This window comes from Embiotoca jacksoni, unplaced genomic scaffold, assembly GCF_022577435.1.
Source record: "Embiotoca jacksoni isolate LCO1_2020_lvr unplaced genomic scaffold, fEmbJac1.0.p SCAF_9, whole genome shotgun sequence".
Taxonomy (NCBI): domain Eukaryota; kingdom Metazoa; phylum Chordata; class Actinopteri; family Embiotocidae; genus Embiotoca; species Embiotoca jacksoni.
In genome coordinates, this window is record NW_027185447.1 from 8,214,661 (window position 1) to 8,238,474 (window position 23,814).

Sequence of the window (23,814 nt, forward strand, 5' to 3'; positions counted from 1 at the left end):
AATACTTTTATTAGTCACAAAAATGTGGGACAACGGCACGCTCATAGAGACTGAAGGCTAATTTATTGAAAAAAGGAATCCCTTCTCCACCGTTCAGTGAATATAAAAGGTACCATATATCACATATTGTACAGTCATTTACAACTGCCCTTTGCAACATTTGCCATGCGTGTTTAAAATAAATACATAACATGGAATGTGTCGGGTTACTACGTGTTTCACAGTTACTGTTGGTATACACGTGACATGCTGAGACTCAACTTTTTCTTTCTTTTTTTAGCATAAATAGACACAATAGTGAGTAATCAGGAGAACATTATGAATGGTGCACTTCTCCCTGTGAGTAATAATAAAGTTCAAGCCGGGAGTGACATTTCAATCTCACCACAACACAAAGAGGAGATATTTCCGCACATTTAAATCCATCACTTGTGTTCATTGTTCAAGAGACAGATGAGATGACACGCCTTCTTATAGATGAGTCACAGAGACCTGCACACATTGTTCACACCATCTTACATCATACTGTATGTCCTTCTCACCCATAATGTCAGCCATAGCGTGTTCAGTGAGGCTTGCATGTACGAAGTGACATGCATCATATCTTGTCTATCTCTTTATTATTAGAATGATGAATTAGCCTGTGAGCCCCAATCAAATACACTTGCTTGTTATGTAACATAAGATTTTACACAAATATATTCGCTCAATGATAGCACTTATGCATATCTAAAAAAAAGAAACTAAAAAAAACTGCTTGCCTCATGATCCTGTCTGCCATTTCTGTCAGTATTGTACAGGTACTCTGCATTGTTTAGAAGTATCTCTACCATTTACTTTTCCATGTTAAGATTCCCTAAGTTGTCACACATCAGTTGATAATGACATTTGACACTGCAGTGTACCTTTACAAAACAAAAATCCAAAATAAAAAAATCCAAACGTTTTTTTGGGGTTGATTTTCAGTATATGAAAACTTGTTTTCCAAACATTTTCTCAAGTTAGAAAACTGCTTGATATTTGAAGAAGTTTACTGTCGTTAAACTACGAGTTAACTGAAAAAGGTATAAAGATGGGGAAGTAACAAGAAAGTTAGGAGGCACAGGATTGGTTACAAATTGATTACCACTCGAAACTTTCCAAAAGTTCCCCTGAACTCAAGATACAAATATCATTTCAGCGATAGCACAGGTAAATCATTTCCAACAGAAACAAAATGACTTTCTTTGCTGAACATCCATAGTGTTTCGCTGGCTACTTCAAAGTGTATATTTAAACCAAGGATGTAAAATAAACGGTAGTGCACACCTTCTGACCGAACTAGCAGTGTTTAATAGGCAGCAGAAGGCAAAACAACAACATTGGAAAGCTGATTTAAAAGTGACAGTTTATTGTTAATCCTTGAAGCACGACCTACATATCTTTGGAAAAATGCTTATTGGCTTTATCGCTGAAGGTTAGATGAGAATATTGATATCATTCTCATATCTGGTTGGTAAATATAACGCTTGAGACAGCAAGCTTGGCTTAAAGTAAAGCCAAAATAACTAGCAGAAACGCCGAGCCTGGTTCTGTCCGAAGGTAAAGAAAAGTTAATATATCTCATTTAAGTAAATATACAAAGGTGAAGAAGTACAAAATTGACAAGTTGTTCTTTTGTATGGTTTCATTTCTTTAAGATTCGCTTTTTTGGGGTGTATTTTTGCCTGTTTTTTTTTTTTAACCTTGGACTGTATTGAGGTATGTGCTCTAACTAATAGGCTACTAGGGAACAACATTGCTGGACTGTTTCCTGGGCAGGTGCAGTGACTTGTCTTGTGATCTAGTAATTTAGATGGGTAACCAGTAAACCTCCGACCTCCAAATGATGAAATTTGTGAGCTTAAGAGGTGCCAAGATGCAGATTTTGTTACCTTTGGACAGTTTTTCCATTTCCAGTCTAAATGCTAAGCGAAAGTAACTAGCTGCTGATTTTAGCTTCATATTCAAAGGACAGACATGTGAGTGTTATCCTTTTTTTCATATTAGCAAGTATGTGAATAAGGGCATTTCCCAAAATATTGAATGATGGCTTTAAGTTTCTCAGGGATTTGTTTGTCTGTAGTTATTTTCACAGCATGGCACTCATCGAAAGAAGAAGCCCATTGAAAGTATATGCAAGTGGTTAATGTCATCATGTCTTTGATAAACATGACTTGTGCAAATCACCCTGCTTCCTCTTGGGGCAAAAGCATTCAAGTGGTTTGCATGTTTACCAACATGATGCAAATATACAAATTCTTAACATTCATGTATTCCAGCACAGTAGATATCATCAGTGACAAATCGCAAATCCCATTCTACTGACCCGAGGCAGGCAGCGGGAATTCTTATCAGTCTCTGCTCAGGTAAAGCCTCGGCCTAGTTGCTGTCTTGGGCTGGTGTTTCTGCGCCCTCCTCCGGGCTCCTCTCACTGGACTGCTGGCTGCCGTACGGCTGTGTGCTGCTCCTGATGGATTGCAGGGCCTGAATCTGCTGGAGACGTGCGGTCAGTTCAACTTCGCAGGCCTCAAGCAGCGCCGATGTCTTCGTTCTGTTGAAGCCCAGCACCTGCTCCATACCTTCCACCCCTCTGGTCACCACCATCTGAAGACACATGGAAAAGAGCTCCATCTCAGATACTGTAAAGGCGAACATGCAAGACTTTATTCTGGCGTTTATCGTTTTAAATCTATGCGTGTACAATAATTCAGTTGATGCTCAAAATTGTTGATACTGCGCAAGAAAAATGTTGATTTGGGGCTGTAGTTTGTGTTGTTGGTATAGTGACCTGAAATATATTGAAAGGTTCTCTAATATTTGACTTTCCTTATTTATGCACACGAGAGTGGACAGAAACTTTTGCTTGCATTTTACCTAAAGTAAATTCCCATTGTACATCAGAACCGTGACAGTACGGATGTGTTTTAAGTGCGTGAGGAATTTCAGCTTTACACACTTGCTTTTTCATTTTTACAGCTGCTTCAAGATGAGATGATGGGCCATGGTACAACAAAGCAGCAACAACCCCGCCTTGAAATTGAAATCAGTGCAGAAGTACCTGTAAGTGTAATACCACTGAACCTCACTGAGTGCTGGTTCCAAATAAATCTCCCATGAGCTCCCAGAAAGCGTCAACTTTTTATAATCAGTGTGCTGCTGGTCATGTTTTGGTAATCGATCTCAAAGACAAGTATGTTTGAAGGTGTGACTGGCTTGATTAACATGGCTGTTCTGGAGCAATTGACAAGCCGCCTGAACAAGGCAGACCAGAAGGGTCAATCACTGGTGAACTCGAATGTCATCGGAGTTAGTTGTGAAACAATGACTGTTATTCGGTTGTCATTTCATTTCCATTCACCAGTGGAGTAGGCAATACATGATGATGCTAGCTTCACCATGCACCCCATATTTGGAAGGTCCTGACTCCCACCGGAAAAGATGGCATCCCCCGTCGAGCCATTCTCTAGGCGTCGATTTGGATCAGTGTAAATCGGTGGATGACGTCATCACTTGCTACGTCTATCTATCTATCTATCTATCTATCTATCTATCTATCTATCTATCTATTGTTACAGCAAGGGCCTTGGGTCAGAAGAAAGGATGTAATATGATGAAGAAAAGGACATAAGAGTGGCTCCTCAGATATCTCTAAATCTTTTGTAGAATCTTTTTGGAGGTTTGAAGAAAGACTGAATCCTCTGAAGCGGCTGCACACAGTAAAAGTGTAAGAGTCAAATTTCTATTTGCGGAGGTTTTGAGGCTGACAGGATCAGTGGTGTGAGTTGACTACCTGCAGATCCTCAGTGGAGAGCCTGGTCTCTGGGGATGTTTTGCCTTTCAGTACCATCAATGTCCTGGAAATGAATCCAGACGCAGCGTCCACCTCCATCCCATCGGTCATATCCATGTCTCCAGCACCTGACACATTCAAACAGGTTTTCTCAATAATTGTTGTGTAAAAAAGCTTCAATTTTGTGAGAATCACTGGAAGAGGTGGGATTATTAAGGAGCAACACTGGCTCCACCTAGTGACCAAAAGGTACAAATACAGCTCTTCTTCTATTGATGATAATACACAATGTAAGAGGCAGAATAGACTGAAAACTGATATATCTCTAAGCATTGAAATGTGTCAGAATCAATAATATCATCAGTTTTTTTCCCACCTTATTAATTTTGCAACCTAAAAAGTTACTGTTTCCATTCTTATGATTGAATCATTTTGTTGTTAATATTTGTTTTGATATTCTGCACGGACATGAACTAAACAACATGAGCCTGTCTTAAAATATAGATCTAGTCAATAAAATACTTCTTAAGCACAAATAGATCAATCATTATTTTTAAAATTAATGTTTCCTCGAATTTTCTGATTTTATCACTCCTACATGCTGGTTAATACATCAGCGACCAGCGAACCATTTTTTGGGGTCATTACCTTCCTCCTGGGCTACACAAACATAGGATAGTATTCATTATTATGCTGGGTGTTGTACTTATGCTTATTGATTGGATATTTTGTATTTATGAGTAGTAGATACACTGTACGAGCACCTCTGACATTTTAAAGGTTTTCACCCATCGGGGCTGTTTTTCACATTCACAACATAATCTTTTGAACAGCCGATTAATTTAGATGCAAACTATTTGTCTGAGTATATCACTTTTTTGTGTCGTTTATTCGTCACGCCGCCGGTGTTTAAAGGCCTTAAGAGTCATAGACTCACAGCAAACATCTGGACAAAAATATTTTACATTATGATATAATTTTGGGCGAGAAAATAAACACTGCGACGAAAATTAAAAACAAATTAAAGAACAGAGGTTATTACGTACAAAAAAGTATAAGCACTGCCTGATAATGTAACATTTTGATGTTATTAACAGCATCAGCCATTAGGGATACTTGGAAATTTCTATTTAGCACATTAATGGCTCTTCAAAAGATGCTGTAATATATTTGCAGAGACAATGAATCCAGAGGCGGAGGTATCGCAAAAAATTTCATTTCATTTTCCTTAAGAACTAGTATTGCTGTCATGTCTCTCTGTCTGTCGAGGGTCTTTATCACAACTGAAATCTGAAAACAAAAACGACTTTCTAACCAAGTAAGTTATCACAGAGGTGATAGTGTCAGAAGGCCACACTAAATAAATAATAAAACCTATGCAGAGGGTAGGGCAAAAATAAAATGTAATACTGAAAACCACATAATGACGCAGCCGTACCTCCCACACTAGGCTGGCTTGGTTCCTCCTGTTGTCTGTCCTCTTTCTCCACAGCTTTGAGGTAGAGCTGGAGCAACTCCTTGGACTGCCTCTCCTCCTCCCTCCGATCCAAAACCCTCTGCAGCGTCTCCTGGAGGACCTCAGCCTTCTTCTCTTGGAAGCCCAGAGCAGAGGCTAGTTCAGGGCACGGGGCATCCACCAGGGTCTGCAGCAGCAGGTGACATAAAGCAGTAATATACTATTTTAGGAGACTATTTTAGCTCTAGGTTAACACAGTTCAAGTCCCACATAATGAAGGGTCATCCTGTGTGACTGTGGCTCACTTATGTTTTTAATCATTCCTGGACAACAGTGGAGGTTGATTGCAAAAAGGAATCGGCCACATCAGGCTTTCACTACACAAACAATTCCTGTTAGTTGGATGAATCTATTGCTATATTTTGTCTTTCCATGAGATTTTAAAATTGCATATTATTACCACCGTCATCATTTAACATGACATAAGTTAAGACGTCAATGGTGACAACTGTGGAAAGTGTGTTTTCCAAGCAGTGCTACTTCTGTATAGTTTTCTTATCAGACTATGCTGCAATATGGACAACAGAACATTTTAGTGACACAGAGGACTGATGTTGGTACCTGTAGGTCTGCCTCGGACATGAAAATAATGCTGGTCAGGTCCTGCTTCAGCTGCTGAGCCAGGTCCCACCAGGGTGCTGCAGTACTAGAGGTGTCCACAGTATCACTCTCCAGTATCACAGAGTCTCTTGCCATCCAAGCTGTGCCTCCGTCAACTAGTAAACAACACAAGGAGGTTCATTTTCATTTCAACGACAGGATTTGGTCCTGTAAACAAATCTCCATTCGGAGTGAACCTTCTTACCCCTGCGAACTGGAGACCACGTCTCTTTTTCATGCAGCAGCATGAACTTTGTGTTTGCTGGCAGACACAAAAAGTAGGCTTGATCCTCTACTATCGTCCCATCATTCTCGAGGACCACTGTGACCGGGTGACTGGGGCTGAACCCAAGAAACTCACACCCTGTTGGAGAAAACAGAGAAATTACTTTACAGATCTCATGTTAATATACTTTTTCTTGAGTTCCTGGGGGAACTTTTACTCATAACGCCTTCAGCCATATAGTCATAGTAAAACAATCAGTTGCACCGAGATAAAAGCTACATATTCTAAGCACTAATAGCTCACACACCATGTGACCACCAGCCGATTTAAGCAAATACGTATGCACTTTCAACAAGTCAATTTATTAAAGCTGTCAGCTGCTCTTTCATCAAAGCTGCTCCTATTCTCCATACTGTTGAGTGTTTGCACTGCTCACTCCCTCTGCCATCCTAAACATATTATATGTATTTTTCATATTTTATGTCAATGATAAACCCATCCCTCTGGTTTGCTTGTGCTGCCCACTGAATCTTTTGGGTAATTTCCTTTGTAGTTTAATGTAGTTATGTTATTTGGATATTGACTGAATCTGCATAAATAGGAGTATGTATAATGACATGAGGCCGCAATCTATAACTTTACAAAAAGGTCAAAAAAAATAATGAAAGATTCTCAAAAGACAACATTCAAGACATAGTGTCATGAAAAGTTAAGTTTATCAAGATTAAAAGTACATCTAAATTTTGGACATGTCGGTGGGTTCAAAAAACAGTGACACAGTGATGGCGTTCATCCCATTGATATTTCTATAAAATAGCCTGTATAAGCACCTCTAATGGACAGAGTGCAGTGATAAGGCAACGCCTGGTGACTAGTATTCTAGGAATGAGGAGCAGAAGACGACGGACTTTTCATGTTTTGCTCCTGCATGTTTGAACACGACGGAAATGGAAGCGTTGCTACACACAGCTCGGTCGTGATCATGACGGATAAAGTATGCTGTGCAGCAATAATCCCCATTATTGTAGTGTTGAGTGGCTGATCATTGTCCATCATAACATTTCTTTCACGTCCATATAATACAGTCCCTTTAGTACCAATGCAAACTAAAATGAGTGGTGAATGCAGTAACAACAATATAGTACGAGATTTAGTTTCACTTTAATGTTATGTTATGTTTACAGAACTGTGTACTATATAATGCATAGTTTTATCAGCAAATGGAGCCTGGCAGTTATACAGTTCTCTAAAAACACGTTTTAAAAGCCACGACAACTCACCTTTTATCTTCATCTCATTCAGGGTGGGAACTACCAACCCATATGACTTTTGACGTGTGAAATTGCACACCTTACACGGTCTGCTATCCGTCATCCTAAGATCTGCGAGGAAACCGCTTTTCTTCTCCTTCCTTTTATCTTTTAACTCTGACAAACGCCAACAACAGCTGTCCGACAACAATCTGTTCGAACACGGAACCGCCGTGGTGGCGCTAAGGACTCTGGGATATGTAGTTTTACGTACAACATATTAAACCGCGTATACAATATCCGCCAGTGGCTGCTGGAGGGCGATTTAAAAAATAAAAAAAAATAAAAAATGAATGTGGCCATAGAGTGTGTGTCCCCTTATCTCGAGAAACAAGGCAATGTTTGGATCCCAGAAGACATTAGGATGTCTCGCCAGCAAATGTATCTTCTTTTGATGTGTAGCTTGGTGGCGATTATGAAAAGTGATGTTCTCTTTGCAAGTTATGACATCATACTCTGGGATAAATCAGTCACATCAGCCTTGATTGACTGAAAGCAGTCAGACTGCCCGCAGATGGATACTGTTGGTATTAAATGGACAAAGTGATGTAGGAAAATGCACCTTTTCGAAGCACATTATTAAGATTCATGACAAAATGAACGCCAAACAAAAAAGTCTTAATGATGTATTCATTTTTTTGCTGTATTAAAAAAAAAAAAAAAGAAAAAAAAAAAAGAAGTTTTTTTTTTTTTTTTATTGTTCCGGCTTTTATCGTTTCAGTTGCTGTTGTGTTTTGCTTCTGAATGGTCTCCAGGTAAAAACCACAGTCCGTTTTCGTGTGAACCTGGCTGTGTTTTTAATGAGCTGAATGAACACGTTTCAGGAAAAGCAATCGAGCGCAGATAACTCGAGCAGCCTTCCGAAGCCCGCAGGAAGATGGCATCCACCGACCAACTCGATCCTCCAGCACAGGTCTCTCTCTCTCTCTCTCTGCAAGCTGAAACATTTACCCCGTGGTTCCCACATTTAACCGTGAACCCTTCTTTAATGCGTTCACATTTGGTGGCTTTTACGTGTCGTCATTCTTCTTTGTTACTTTTTAAACTGCTCAGCGAACGAGGGTTAGCATGCGTGCTAGTTAGCATGCGTGCTAGGTTACGTTTCAAAAGTTTCACATGCTTGTGTTGACATGTGGGCACCGATGCTTCTCGAGGCTTACCGTGTGTTACCAAAAACAAAAAAATAATGTGGCTTTCTCAACTCGTTGGCTAACCACTCACCCTGACCAGATGTAGCTTTGCGTGTGTGTGTGTCTTATTCTGATCAGTTCATGACTTGAGGAAAGGTCACAGTCAGCAGTGGTTTGTACTCCGTTCATTAGTGTTTGCTTGAATTATTAACAAGCACTAATCATTCCAGGAATATGACTGAAAGTGGTATCTCACCAGTGACTGCTTTAGACTGTTAAACTTTGCAGGTGCAATTACAATACTGTTGGTTAACAGAGAGGAAACGTCTCCCAGAATTAAACGTGCATAGTCGAGAGCTGAAGCGCCGAAATGTGGCGTGTGTTGACTTAATCCAGAAAAAAAAAAAAACACAATCATCCTGGGGAGAGAAAAAAATAAAATAAAGAATGTTGTCATGTAAACAACATTTGCAAACAATTTCTCGGGAAGTTTGTTGTTGCAAAGATATATGCTTAAACGTACGTTTAGGTTCTGGCAGATTTACTCGGTATCGCATGGTTTGGAAGAAAGCTGAGCAAATGTGATTCAACAGACTGGTTTCAAATGTTTTCTCCCATTTAAAGAACTACATTTTGAGTGCATTCCGTGTGGTTAAGAAATTGTTGACAGCGACAATAAAAATGTGAGGGATGGTATCATTGTTTACTCTGCTGCCAGGCTGGGTTCGTTGTTACCTTCAAATATGTGACGTTAAAAAGTTCTTGTTTGTACCTTTTTTGTTTTTGTTTTTTTTGTTTTTTTTGTTTGCCACTGTCCTCCACTAGATGGCGCTCTAATACAAGTGTTTGCTTGTCTTTTTTTTTTTTTTTTTTAGCCTGGACTTCCACCTGGAGATGTTGGAGCGGCTGGTCCCAGAGAAACGCTGGTAAAGGACTCCTTCTTTAATACAGATTACTTGATTGATGAGTCAATATGGACCGTAATCAGAAAATCATTTATGAGGGTCTGTTTAATGTAACTGCAAATTAGACAGAGATGGCAGGTCAGATTAAGTCCTCATAAGTGGTTTAAATGTTTGTTTTTTTTGGTCAGTTTTTAAACACTAAGGCAGCTGATGCTGATCTGATTGTGTGTTTACCAGGGAAATAAGCAGCTGCAGCATTTTGAAAAGTATGAAACCTTGCAAAAAAGTCTTGGCGACTGATGATTTGTAGTTTAGGAACACTAAGATTGTTTCTTTTAATATTTCCTTAAATACTTTTATAGGCTAATCGGATGATATTACACATTCCCCAGGGAGATGCAGTGTTAAAGGCTTCTAATTAGCAGACAGTCACTTTAGCATCACACTGGTGTCCCTAAGCCGCAATGAGAGTGGACTTTGTGTTCCTTGTCTTTGGATAGGAAAAAGGATTGAGAAAGGTTTATTTTAACAGCAGCTTTAATCATGTGTTGCTTAAAACTAAGACTACATATTTTTGTTGTCTTTTTTTTTTTAGCCCACTGTTTTTCAGTCTGTGTCGGTACTTGCATTTATGGCCAGGTAGATTTTTCAATTGGTTTGTTAATAATTAGTCTGAATAATATCTTTTTTTGTTTTTAAAGAAAAATGCCTGTTAAACGCAGTGGTTTCTTACTTAGGTGGCTACTCATGTTACTAAATAAGTAGTTCAAGTCATTAATACCATCAAAAGGCAACATTTAACAAGAATAAACATCAGGTTTTTTTCAATAACGTGTAAAGGGACATGTTTATAAGACATGCCTGGTCCAAGTGCTGATTATAACCAGGAATGTTGTGTTATTGCTAAGTGGGATGGAATACGTCCCAGGTACTTTCACTGTCCTTGTATGGGCACGGCATCCAGGTTAGAGGAGTGCTGTATTGTTCAGCCTACATGTCTCAATGTCATTCACCACCATTCACTCTTCATCTTCCCCCCATCATCCTTTCATGCCAAGGCTAATTTAATCCTGGGGTTATTGATTGTGGGAGCATTCTCCCAGGCTTTCTTTCAATTTACTTCAATTTCATCATCCCACTGCGCTTCAAGACTGCCTCCTCAAAAAGGGAAGAAATTCTTGTTATGAGGGTCCTGATTCGAGACTGGTTGACAAGTCCCACCACCGCCACCCTCACTTCCAACCCCTTTCCTCCTTTCTCTTTTTGATGAGCTGCTCTTTCCCAGTTAAGTGGATTATTACAGTAGGGATAATTCTTGTCACATGGCATTATTTGGATGAGGTGAATAATTGAAATTTGTGTCTGAAAGGATTTTATCTGGATGAGAGGAAAGGGAGTGCTGGCAGGGTTGGGAGGACAGACAGAGAGAGAGAGAGAACACACACACACACACACACACACACACACACACACACGTTTGTATAACATTTATGTGCACATGTGCATGTCAGACAAGCCAGTGTGTCAGGCTGGGGACACCAGTCATGTTAACAGGTTCTGACTCACCTCGCCCAGATCAGCAGGCCCTGGCACACTGCACTGCATGGGCTCTCCTCCTCAGTGGCAAGAGGGCCCAGCTCAGGGGCCGGTCTCACAGCCTCTGCCACCACACAGGCCAGAGGGGCAGATCTGGACCTGCAGTCAGAGAGAGAGAGAGAGAGAGAGAGAGAGAGAGAGAGAGAGAGAGAGAGAAGAAAGGGTGGGAGAGCCTATATGTGAGTGTGTGTGCTCCGTGGTTGACTGGTATGCCAGTCGCTGCCAGCCGCTGCTGTTGCCTCCGGCGCTGCTGTTTGCTCGCTCTCACCCCGGCTCTTTGCATCTACATCCCCCACCCCCTCCCACCTTCAGCTCATCCCTGCCATGGCCATTACCCCTGCCAGTCCTTTGCTGGTGCTTCCTTAGTCATTGTGCCCTCTTTCTACTGTGACACCCTGCGCTCACCCGCATCTCCTTTCATCACTGTGTTCTCACTGCCTTTGAATTCACCCAAACAAATGTCAACGATATCTGCATGAGGAAAAATACTTTTGATAACAGGAGAAAACGGGAAATATGTCTACTTATTATCCAGTAGCATAGGAGTATATTGTGATGTGGGACTAGATGTATTGGGATTAATTTGAAATATTGCAATTTTATCATCGTAAAAGATGCTTAATAGTTTAAGTGCTTCATTTTCTTGTAATTTTATTTTTTTATTTAACTTATTTAACAGAGTGATTTTTTTTTAATTTTTTTTTCTCTCAGAACTGTAGTTAAAATAATAAGAAGAAATGAAACAACAATTATGACCAACGGAATCTTATTACCTTTTTACAATGTTATGAATTTTAGGGCTGCAACAAACAATTATTTTAATTATCAATTATTCTGTTTATTGCTCCCGGATTTATCAGTTAATTATTTTGTCGATAAAATTTCAAAAGACTATTGGAAAAACCCGCTTCAAAATTTTACCAGAGTCCAAGTGATGTCTTCAGAGTCCTTACCTTTTCCAAAAAACAAAATCTTTATATTTCTGTATACGAACATGAAGCATCAACAAGACATCACAATTAAGAAGCTAAACCCACAGAACGGTTGGGTTTTTTGGAAAAAAAAAAATAATAAAAAAATCTAAAATGATTAATTTATTTTCAAAATTGTTGCAGATTTATTTTCAATTATTTTTGCATCGTGGAAATGCGGAGTCAAACTGTTGTAATAATCAGATTTTTTTTGTATTTCTCATCAAGCACACGATAAGTGTAAAGGTGCTGACATCAGACAAACCTATCGCTAAGTGTCTAGAGTCACCGGATGAAAGTGGATAAATTCTGCCTCTGATGAGAAACTTTTTGTTGTGGGGTCATGTGGATGTGCAGATGATCTTCGGGCGAGTTGACCCCTCACTGAAAATAATTCTAATACTTTTGGTTATCCAGGGCAGTATTAATCCTGTTACTCTCTATACTCCTGAAAAGTAATTCACAGGCCCCAAATGAATAACAATGTGTGTGAGTTTGTGGGGAATGCAAGCGTGCGGTTTATGTGTGCAAACGGTGCATCTGTACCAACGCTTCGCGTGCATGTAGGCATTGTAAACCGGTTGTGTGTTATGTGTTTAGGTTTGGGGATTTTAATACAGCAGAGGGAGGGGGAAAAAAAGAATTGTAAGAAGAACATCCCCGGTCTCACAGCAACTTCAAAAGCTCTCCTTCCCCAGGATATTAAGCGACTGTGATGAAAAATTTAGCAAGCGTTAAATAAGCCGCTTTGAAGTGATCTGTTTTGGCTCAGCAGTCTCCAAATTTCCGTAGCCCCTTTGCAATAGCCATCTTACTATAGAGGGGGAATAAAGGAGCAGTGTGTTAGGTGCAGGAGGTGTGGGCGACCTGGCTGGTTGGCAGAGGACATGCCAACAGTAATTGGTCCAGCCAAAGACACGGAGGCACTGCTACTGTCTCCCTTTTGTCAGTCTCTGGCTCTTTTTCCTCCTCAATTTCACCTCTTCCTCCCCGACGGCTCTTTTGCCGAGCCCCGCAAGTCACAGGCAGACAGATGTTGCTCATATGTTAGCTCTGAAAAGAGATTTCATTTTTTTTTCCTTCACTTGCGCGTGGGTGTAACACAAATGTAACAGTGGTGATGGCAGGAAGTCAGGGGTTACTCTCAGGTCTTGACTTGAGTTATTTTTTTTATTTTTTTTCCTTAATGACTTTCCACATGGAACATGGGAAGATATATCCTTTTTAACACCAGTCTATTCTCTGTGCATGTGTGGATATTTTTTCCTCACAGGACTGTACAATTTACACAATCACCTCCCCACACATGCCGCCCCTCCACCCCCTCCGCCCCCTCTCCACCTCCCTGAAGATACAATACATTTTAAGTGATCACACTTTTTTACAATACAGCTCCCATAAACCAAAAATAACAAGAAGTTAATCTCTTATTTGATAATTCATATTTCAATTCATTTCACATTCATCACTTTTAAAACCATTACTTTAAGTTTTGAGACCTCCAGGTTTCAACACGTTCCAAATTAATTATTGGGGCAGAATAAGAAATGGGAGCCGGTAATGAGTCTGGTATGGTAACTCCATTCTGTCAAGAAACTAGGCTACCATTTAGTTAGTCAAGGGAACCTTCTCTGAGATTTTCCTTTTTTCCTCTTTGCTCATTACTTTAATTGTAATTGTAATCCTTTATTGGAGCTGTCTGCAGTAAAGGAGAGTTATGGTCCGAGTGGGGGCGCGAGCCATAGAGATATTTCATGATTATTGGGGAAGACGGTCACTAGGTGGCAGCCACTAGTTCGGCCTCGCTGTAATTACTGAGTGGGAAGTGAAAGCAAGAAACTCTGACTGTGTGTGTGTGTGTGTGTGTGTGTGTGTGCGCGCGTGGGCGCGTGTGCGTGCGTGCGTGGGCATGCGTGTGTGCACAAGGGTAGAAGAGAGGTTTCTCAAATTCTTGTGCACTTCTTGAAAGAGAAACGTGGGATGAATCTGATCACCTGCCGTCTCCTCGTCAATAATTTCTGTAAACTGTCATGTTGACTGTAAACCTGCTTCAGCCTCTGCAGCAGCACAGATTAAAGACGTGTTGAAATCCTCCATCTTTACATTTTTGTGGCTTAATTCAAATGATTCAGAGTAAATACATTTTGAATGCAGTCTGAAAACTGTATTACAGTGTGAGATAACGCCGAGTGTTGTGATATATGGGGAGGATATGATGCCATTATGTTACCTTTAGCCACAGTTTTACTGAAGAAACATCTGCGCAGCAAAGTTTGTTTCGGTGGTCGTGGTGAAGTTTTCTCTTTAAAAAACATAAAAGCTCAATTCTCTGTTTCGCAGCTCTCTTTGTGCATCATGCGCTGTTTGTTTCCGTGGTTAATGACACAGGAAGGGCCCTCCATTTTATTGTTGCTGTGTTGCACTTTTTCTCCTCCTCGCCCAACCCGGCAGCCAGCCTCCTTAGAGGACTCTGTATGAATTCTCACTGTCATGTCCAAGGACGAGTGGCGCAGGGTCAGCTAATTGCTTTTATGATTATGATTTCACGTCAGATTTATCGTGCATGCTCGGAGCACATCTTCCAGGTCCTGCCGACGTTGCTGGCTTGGACGGGGAAATGAGTTTACAGCTTCTGGCTGTGACTTCTTGTTTAAGTGCAGGTCACACTTTTTGACTCATTAGAGTCGAACGCAGGGGGTGAATCACACAGGCTTTTCCTGTAAAAGCCTGTGTTTTCTATGTCAGTAACTGTGCGTGTTTTTCTCATATTTAGCCACAAAAAAAAACATTTTCTTACTTTGTCTTCAACATGTGCTAAAGTTTGGAGGTTATGAGCAAGGAATGACACAGAAGGATTTGGGTTTTTCTGTCGTTTGAACTTTTTATGAGCCATAAATCTCTCATCTTCGTTTCTGTTCACAGATTAAATCATTGCGCTCATTCCCCTCATAGTATGCCAGAATTATCAGTTGACTTCTTTTTGATGTTGGTGACTTTTTTTTTCCCCCCCCCAATGGATCCACCCACCTCTTTGAAAAGGATGAGCACAGATGAGTCCAACCCATTTTTATGAATTATTTTTTAGTGGTTTCTGCCTCGTGTGCTGAGCCGGACTGGATCTGCATTGCCAGCTCAGACAATAGCATTTTTATTTTTATTTGATCTTTTGTTTTAGTTTTTTACGAGAGCATCCAAGGACCATTTTTTAGTTCCCTGTAAAGTTCACAGTAAATGAAGAAGAAGCTGTTGTCACAGAGTGTCAATAATACACGTAGTTTATGTATGTAGAGTTTCATGCCATAACCCCTGGCTCTTGATTTGTTGCAGTATTTTGACCTCACTGTGACCTTCCTGGCTGGGCCGCAGTGTGACTGGTGACAGATGCAGCCTGGGAATATGGTTTGGAAAGTGTTCCGATGCTCTGAGGAATGTTGAAGCTAGTTTTACGCAAAGTTCATTTCGGAGACATGTGTAAAGTCTGTGATTAAGCTGAATTCAATAAACTTTAATGAATACTTAGGGCTTTATTTGTAGGGTTTTTGTCTCAGCAAGTATATTAATGTAAACAGCATGGTAACAGAGCTGTAATTTCCTATTCTCCCACAATTTAGTGAACTGTCACAATGTGTTTACTTAAGAAATGATAGAAATACGACACCAGTTTAATTACAGCGTAGTCATTTTGCCTCAATATACTTGGGAAAGTGGCCTTATTGAGCTGAGCTTCCTTTATACTCTCTATTCTGCTTTGTAATTACTTCAGCTTGATTTATTGTCTTTTCTTTGTGTTTATGGTTGTAAACTGCTCGAGTGAGTAACTTGGTCTGAGAGTGGCTTGTCTCCTTGCAGCGAGACTGGAAATCTCCCGATGAATCTGAGATGTCTCTGCTGTCAAGACTGCTCACATCGCTCTCAGCCTCCAATGTCACTTTCAAGGCATAATTACACAAGTTGTGTTGATTAGTATGAGAAGCAATTACGGTGGCTTTCCGCTGCAAATGGAGAATGTGATGGCTCTTGATTGACAGGAAGCATCCTGGCTTTAATAAGTAAATGACTATGGTAATTCAGGTACTGAGACCCTTTGATTTGTCAGCATCTTTCTAATTTTTGTGATGTCCTCTGATTTTAATGAACATGAATCTGATTGAATCCCCCTTCATTTCCCCCGGTCCCTGCACCTGTCTGTCTGTCGGTCGCTCTCCTCTCCGACCAGCCAGTGTTCTCACAGGGGAGCCATACACTTATGCTTTCAGAGCTATCCTAAACAGTCCTGCTGCTGATGCTAAATTATTTTTCTCTGAGTGAATCCATTGTGTAAAAAAAAAAGAAGAGAAAAGATATAGATGAACAACATGCAATTTTGGCACCCAAAAGCCTTTTAGGGTATCATTCTTTCACAACTGTAGAAATCAGAGGAAAAATTATTTGTAATTGACACTTTGGGGAACATTTTTTTTCTCCTTTTATCTGGCTTGGTAAATTATAAGCGGTTAATTTGTCGGCAAGCTCCCCTACAGCGCTAGATATTTGTTCAAATGCTGGGATCCCCTCAGCGCATTTGTAAATCCCCTTCTGAAAATGCTGCCCTGTCTAATTATGTAATATAATACTGCCTTTTAGGCAAGTTTCTTTTCATTGAATAACATTAGCGCTAGCTAAGAGTAAACTATTGGAGCAGCTCCACCTAAAAGAGAGAGATATATATATATATATACACTACCTAAAATACACAGAAGTACAGTGAACTACAGTAATACAACAGTTTGAAGCTTTTACACTAAGATCTGTGTATTTTAGATATTTAAATAAGGGCCAAACATTTATGCGGAAATTTTATTGGTCTAACCCTCAATCTCATATTTCGTTCTTTGTTAACCACAGTTGGCCTAATCAAGTAATTCCCTGTTTGTCTTAGTAACCCCCTATAGAGTCATACATGCATACATATAATAAAATAATTTGCTTTTGCACTCCCAAGCCCAGCTGTAATTTATATGGATTGAATGAGTGCTGCATTGTGGAAAAGCACGAGTGGACCAAACGCTCGTTTGTCACCTCTAATAAATGTTGGAATGTAAATTATGAACTTATGCTTCAGATGTAAATGCACTTTATTCCAGTCCTTTAATGTAAACAGCCCACTCCAATACATTAAGGGGTAGGGGGGGAGGGCAGAAGGGTATTAGATTTGGAATTTTGACTGTTTTCACAATCAATAATAAACACAAAAGAGCCTAGATGGGGAGCGTTATAACATATCTGAAGTCGCCTTCATAAATTATTGCATGAAAGCAGGCTTGTACACCAAAAATGTAAATACATTAATGTTATTAATAATGTAGTGACTAATAGTTCTATCAAGACTGTAATAGCAGTTTAATGGAATATGACAGCAAGAATGTATTACACTTCTTACATTTAGACGGGACCTCACATGACATTTATCAGAGATTTCTGTAACAATTTTTTTGATTATTTTGTTAAGTTAATTGCTTCTTTTCCTCCCGAACGTCTTCTCTGGGAGAGGGGCAAAAAAAAAACTGCTAATGGATATTAATTAATATGTGTCAGTTTTCTGGGTTTGATTAAAAATAATGAAAGTAAAATGCTAATGGGATTTTCGGCTTTTCTCTGTGTGTGGGGCCCTGAGATTGTGGCTTTATCAGGAGAATCTGAAAAAAGGGAGATAATGTGCTACTCTCTAGGCTAAAATGAAAGTGACAGAATATAAAAACGGAGATAAATTATCTCAAAACCAGCCAAAATAGAGCACTTGAGTGAAAATATCGCACTCTAATTAGCCTAAGTTTAGAAGAAGGATCCAGAAGGGCATTGCCAGTAAACGATAAAGTTTTTTTTGTAGTGTATTCCAATAAAAACTTGAGCCTTGCTTGCTATTCAATTCCTCATCTCAAAATTATATCATCCTCATCTGCAGTTGAGGTCGTTTTTTGTTCTTTTTTCTGAATGAAAGGAACACGTGAATCATTTCTGTCAAGGTGCTGTCTTGGCAGGTTGTTTTTCCGGATACTGTTATGCGTTTCTTCTATATAGTTGATTGCCAGAAAGTCATTGTATGGACTTGTTTTTCAGACTTGTTACATACCTCTGATGTCTTTTTCAGGTTTTGTTTGCCTTTCATTTAAATTAGACCGTGCCCAAACATCTTTCAAATTGAGCGACACGTCACTTGGCACTGATGATAAGCTGGATGTCCATGCCTTCATCCAAAGTCCACTAGTCAGCATGCAGAAATCTTCACCAAGACTTCTTTGTGTCTGCATGCAGTCTTCAATAAAAAGAGGGCCTTTTTGAAGCTATCATTAAGGTAGAGTACAAGTGTGGACCAGCAGTGAAACAGAGGTTGGCAGAGTTAAAAAGGTAACTATAACCACTGGCACAACTGACAATTATCCAACACCTGGACTGGCTCCCCTCCCGAGCGTGTGCATGAAGACTGTCGACTTCTTGTTAATGCAGTGATTAACAGGAAGATTGCATTTGTTTTCCTGTGCAGCTCTCCTGGCAGCAGTACTCTGCTTTCTCTTTGATTAAAATAGTGGATGGATGGAAGCATTGTACCTCCGTCATGACCTTCAAAAGAAGGGGCGAGACAGAATGAATAGAGGAGAGGCTGAGGCCGCTCTGTCCTCCCCAGATTGTGTTTACTGTGGACTTTGGGATTTTAAAGGAGGTATTGGTGGCATGCAATCCTGTGGGAAGAGTCAGCCAGCCGGCACTGACAGTTGCCAACGGTCTTTGGTTGTCCCCAAAGATGACTTGCTATCAGATTTTTGTATGTCTCCTCTATTTATTTATTTTCTTTGTATTTACTGCTACTACGAGACTTGCCTCCCGTCTGACCCTCTTATGTCGACGGCGCTACGTCATGGTTCCAAAAGTGTGTGGAAAGTGGTTTTAGGTATCATGGGGATGAGAAAAGGAGAAGTGAAGGGGCTTCGTCAAACAGCCTGCACTTTTGAAATGCAGAGAGTGGCATTGTCATGTGTTTTCTGTGTCAAGGTCGACAGAAAATGTCAGAACAGGTGTGCGTCTGCTGCTGAGCTGCTTGCCAACTCAGCCCCTTTGCTGTAACACGCCACCCTGTGTGACATTATAGTGGTTCACTGTGGGTTGTCTCGTCTCCTCATTCTTTTGGAGGAGGCTGGCAAAACATGCATTTTCCCCTTTCCCCACATGACGTGCTCTGAGATGGGTGTCGACGCCTAAACTTTGACCACTGCCTCTGATTGTCACGTAGTCACAAAAAGTGTTGGTGCTGCGCAGCAGAGACGTGCAACATTCCTCTCTGATTACTCCTTCTATTTATTAAATCTCGCCATTTTTGAAGAAATGATCTTCTTGAAAGGGGATGCCCTTTTCTTTAAATTATTAGTCATGAGACTTTTGGGAAACATGCAGTACAATAAATGCCTTTTTTTTTTTTTTTTTTTTTTTTTTTTTTTTTTTTTTTTTTTTTTTTTTTTTTTTTTTTTTAGAAAACACTGTAGGAGCAAGTTCAAGTACAGTCTTTAAAAAAAAAATCAACAATTTGAGATCTAAAGACAGAACATGAATGTTATGTGTGACTTGAGGCAGCTGGGTGGAGTTGTGTTGACTTTGCATCACTGTCATGTACAGTTACCAACAATCTACATTAGGAAACCATCTTGGAAAACCTGAAACTTCTGTGTAAACGCCTCAGAAAAGGGGAAATACGTTTAGCTGGGGCTTGTATCAACCAAATGTGGCACATGCTTTAGTCACCTTATGCCATTTTATAACCGATGAAATCTCCAGTGTGTAGCCTAACTGCTTTACAAAAGTTGAACTGAAGAAATATTATTTGATCTGATGAGCTGTCTTGTTTGCATTCTCTGACACTGGGTTGAATGAGAAGAAAGACACGAGCTGCTTCTCAGACTCTGATGATTGTTGGTTTTTGATGCCGTCAGCACCACTCTCTTTTTTTCGCTTATCCGACTCTCGAGGTTAAACTCTTAGTGGAAGTTGGACGCCTCCAGAAAAAGAGAATTAGCCAACATTTTTCCTTGTCACTTAGTGTGATCAGGAACAGACTCTGCTTGCTCTCTTCCTCCAAAACCAAACGAAGGCATGCTGCCTTAAGTTTCCTCCCTCGTTTGATGGTGATTTCAGTCTGACTTGTCTGCCACTGTAGATGTGTGGCCCATTGTCTTGGCAAGTGTGTCTAAATGTTTCTGACAGGTCTCAGTGAAAGACAGGCCGCAAGGGTAAACTGCCAGACCACCCCCCACACCCCCACCCTTCCGCTAGACGCCACCCATACCACCCCTGGCCAGTAGATGGCGATGTTCATCTTCTCTGGCTCTGCTCTGGCCTCGATGCGTCTCCCTTTACACCATCCGTCCCCTCTCCTCTCTCTGTGGCACTCGCTGAGGAAAGAGGGGTCTCACCCTGTGTGGAGGGTCATGCCACCAATTCCTGGCCCCTTTTGAACACCATGAAATTGCTGATCCAAGACACATGATTAGTGCATTCAGCCTATTGACTGGAGAAGAGTTGACACACAATTACAATGTCACTAGAATGTCACAATCCGTCTAGCTGTCTTTGTGTGCATACTCTCATTCGGCGGCACGGTGTACTCAAGAAGGAATAATTTGATCAATAAAAAGACACCTCTCTCTGTATTGTCACCGGCCTCTCTATTCTAGTTTTATTAGTCAATTTGGCAGGCTGGCAAAGCCACACACAAAACTGGTGCCAACTCACTACATCTTCAGCCCAGCTCGCTGCTTTATTTGCCTATTGTAGTGGTTCAATTCGACTTGCTCTTGTGTGTGTTGCAGCGAGTGTACGTGTCTGTGTGCGTGTGGGTGCTTCCTCAGTGAGAGGAGCAGTTTGGATCAACAGAGGAGGATAGGCTTGTCACTGTAAGTTGCTCGTGACGGAGGCAGCTCTTCTCCTGACACCACAACACAACTTCTGTGGTGTGTCGCTTGGACACAAGCTTCTCGTTGTTTGCTGCCGGTGCCGCTTGCATTTTGCCTCAATCAACTAATTGAATGTGAAAGGCCGGCGGGCCTTGATGATATGAAGGACAACACACAGAGCAGAGGCAGTTTTAAGAAAAGATTTTGTGTTTCTTTGTGTGACAGTAGACAGTTTTCTCTATTATTTCTGTTCACAAAATAACTTTCAACTAATTTATGCAGATCTGTTCATTGAGGCTAAAAACGTATATTTCAAAAATGTATTTGCATGACAATTTATGTTGATCTCAGTGCAGTTTTATTTATCTATTTTAGAATTTAATAAATACAGCTTATCTTTTTTGAAATTCAATGAGAAAGTATATTTGTATTGTGTTTTTTTTTTTTACAAAACTTTTCATGGCAAGAGTATAGATCACTTTATAACCACATTTGTAGCACTTCCCATTCATCTAAATTTGCATTGAGCTCCCCACTGTTTGTAAAGGTCATCACCTCCCTGCAGATAAAAGTTTATGTATTGTTCTATATTTTTTGTGTTTTTAAACCAATTCTTATATATTTGACGTCTCATTTTTGAACAAAACTTTTCACACTTACCACATTGTCACTACACTCTAGTACATTCGACTGATATCAAGTTGAGCACTCTCCTGTGTGGAAAGGCTCCTTTTCCACACTGAAAAGCTGCATGTCACAGAATGTCATCACTGACTGCAAAAGAAGAAGAAGAAAAAAAAGAAAAGCTTCGAATTACAGGAAAGAGGCACTGCATTAAAGAACAAAGGAGATCGATGGCAGTACATTAAATTTTATGCGAATGGAAAAAAAAAAATCAACTAATTAAAATTGATTACTCCTGCTTTGTAAATGTGTTTCTGAATTAAATTATTGTATGAAAACATTTTGACCAATCGAGGAGCTGAGGAAGTATCCATTACTGGATTGCAGCTGAGAAAGGGCTGGAATGTTTTGTGGTAGCTAAGTAGTTTGTTGTGCTTCACTGCGACTCCCCACTTGCGCCCCCACTGCTAAAGTGCCATGGGTTAATCTCTGATGACCCTCATCTCTCAGAGCAGCTCCCGACTCATGGTTTGGGCCTTTTACCTGAATTAAAAGGAATGTGTGGGCTATAGAAGTATTTTTTTTGTCCAAAGTGGGTGAAAGTGAGGTGTCACTGACGGAGTCGCTCCTCTTTAGTCACCAGGGCTCTCGGGGTTCTCAGGGCCCCGCTGGGGATGTCCTTATCTAAACAGTCATCTGTCTCGCTAGTTTAGCAAGGGCAACCCCAGGCAGCACCACTGACAGATGCACATTAAGAAATGTCAGACTCGGCTTTATACCAAATCTCTCAAGCTAGTTTTGAACTGGCTGAATGCCACATGATTGTCTTCCGGTTTAGATCTTACAGGAATAAAAGAGATGCATCTCTTTGTTGTTAACATCACATTATTCTTAAAACGCTTGTAAGCATAAACTGCTGTTTCCTCATGCTGCACTAAAGTATTTAAATTTTTTATCTTGTATATCCACTTTGGAAAGAAGTTGTATTATTTTTTTTTTCTAATGTAGAACCAGTAAAAAAAAAAAACACACCACATCTATTTTTTGGTTGTTCCTTGTTAAGACATATCATAATTTGAATTTACAATATAAAGGAAGTGAAGCAATCACATGACGTCATCACACATATGTGGCAAATTGGACCATAAAATATGAGGTTACGGTTTTGAAATAGAATTTTACACCATCGTTAAACTTGCTTATATCTCCATACGAATGAAGCAACTTCTTTTATTTTTTTTTGGACAGCCTTCGAATAATATCGAAAGCTGTAGTATGTGCATTTATCTTTACTCTGCACTGTTTTTACACTTAAAAAAATGTCCTCGCTGGATCAAATGTCGTTCAGCCCTCAGTGTTGCCGAACTGACTCAATTTTTCCATGTTTGTGTTGACAGCACTCTGATAGGTAAATGCTGCTGAATGGAAAGTTTTGCTGTGTACGTGTGGTGGTCTTAAAAAAAAAAAAACCTGATTTCCGTCCACCACCCCCCCCTTTACAAAAATTGCATAATGAGCTTTTGATGTCATGATTGTAGCCTTGCCCATGGCTGTGGCACTGACACTGATACACAGGCTGTATGTTATTTTTAAACCTTTGCATAGCAAATGTCAATGAAGTTTTCCATGACCCTTTTTCATCTGCTGAAATTTTGACTCTGACCTTTGAATTTCAAGAGTTGCAATAAAGATTGACCACTTGACGAGTATGCAAACAACACCAGTGTTTTTACGCTTGTACTTACTGTACTGTTTTACCAGATATACTGTAAAAGTAGGCCTCGACTAGATTGTACTTTGCCAGAAAAATAAATAAGAACTTTCCTCTTTTTATTTATAATTTTTTTTTCTGATGCTGAATTAGATTTTTGCAGTAATAGCCGTTCTTTTGATTTTCTCACATTGAAGCTTCGCTGAAAAAAAAGTGCACAAAAAGAAAGACAGGAAACAATGAGATCAGAAACAAAAGGTTGTTTTTTTTTTTACAGTCATTGTCATAGTGGTTCATCTCCAGCAGGGCCCTCGAGCTCCTGCAGTGCCTGAACAAGTGTGGATGTGAGCTAAATGGTCGGGTCTGCACCTCACTTCCTGATGTCTCTCAGGGTCAATAATTCCCTGTAGCTGCTCCCATGAGGCCTTGCTTCCTCCACTAAAGGTCACATTAAGGCGGGAAAGATGTCACAATTAGAAGGGCATTTAAAGCTGCT

General features: G+C 40.2%; 3 protein-coding genes across 3 annotated transcripts in view; 1 reads left to right on the forward strand and 2 right to left on the reverse strand.

Moving 5' to 3' along the window:
• Positions 1–19,552, reverse strand: part of cntn3a.1 (contactin 3a, tandem duplicate 1) — a 285,629-nt gene extending 266,077 nt beyond the window's left edge. Inside the window, exon 1 of the mRNA XM_069140071.1 lies at positions 19,503–19,552. The gene's annotated coding sequence lies outside the window, so the exon portion shown is untranslated. The remainder of the gene's footprint in view (positions 1–19,502) is intronic.
• dffa (DNA fragmentation factor, alpha polypeptide) lies at positions 45–7,617 on the reverse strand. Its single transcript, XM_069141255.1, has 6 exons — positions 7,434–7,617; positions 6,133–6,291; positions 5,889–6,043; positions 5,250–5,454; positions 3,812–3,939; positions 45–2,625 (listed from the first exon to the last, which is right to left on the reverse strand). The coding sequence occupies exons 1-6, from the start codon at positions 7,525–7,527 to the stop codon at positions 2,401–2,403; spliced, it is 966 nt and encodes a 321-aa protein (XP_068997356.1). The 5' UTR covers positions 7,528–7,617; the 3' UTR covers positions 45–2,400.
• Positions 8,295–23,814, forward strand: part of pex14 (peroxisomal biogenesis factor 14) — a 45,538-nt gene continuing 30,018 nt past the window's right edge. The window contains exons 1-2 of the mRNA XM_069140073.1: positions 8,295–8,376; positions 9,469–9,519. Of these exons, the coding sequence (XP_068996174.1) occupies positions 8,341–8,376; positions 9,469–9,519 (87 nt within the window). The 5' untranslated portion in view covers positions 8,295–8,340. The remainder of the gene's footprint in view (positions 8,377–9,468; positions 9,520–23,814) is intronic.

Coding starts and splice junctions, on each gene's coding strand:
- dffa (XM_069141255.1), bottom strand. CDS start 7,527: ATGACGGATAGCAGACCGTGTAAGGTGTGCAATTTCACACGTCAAAAG. Junction 6,292..7,433: donor GAATGAGATGAAGATAAAAG/GTGAGTTGTCGT, acceptor TTTCTCCAACAG/GGTGTGAGTTTCTTGGGTTC. Junction 6,044..6,132: donor GTGGTCTCCAGTTCGCAGGG/GTAAGAAGGTTC, acceptor GTTGTTTACTAG/TTGACGGAGGCACAGCTTGG.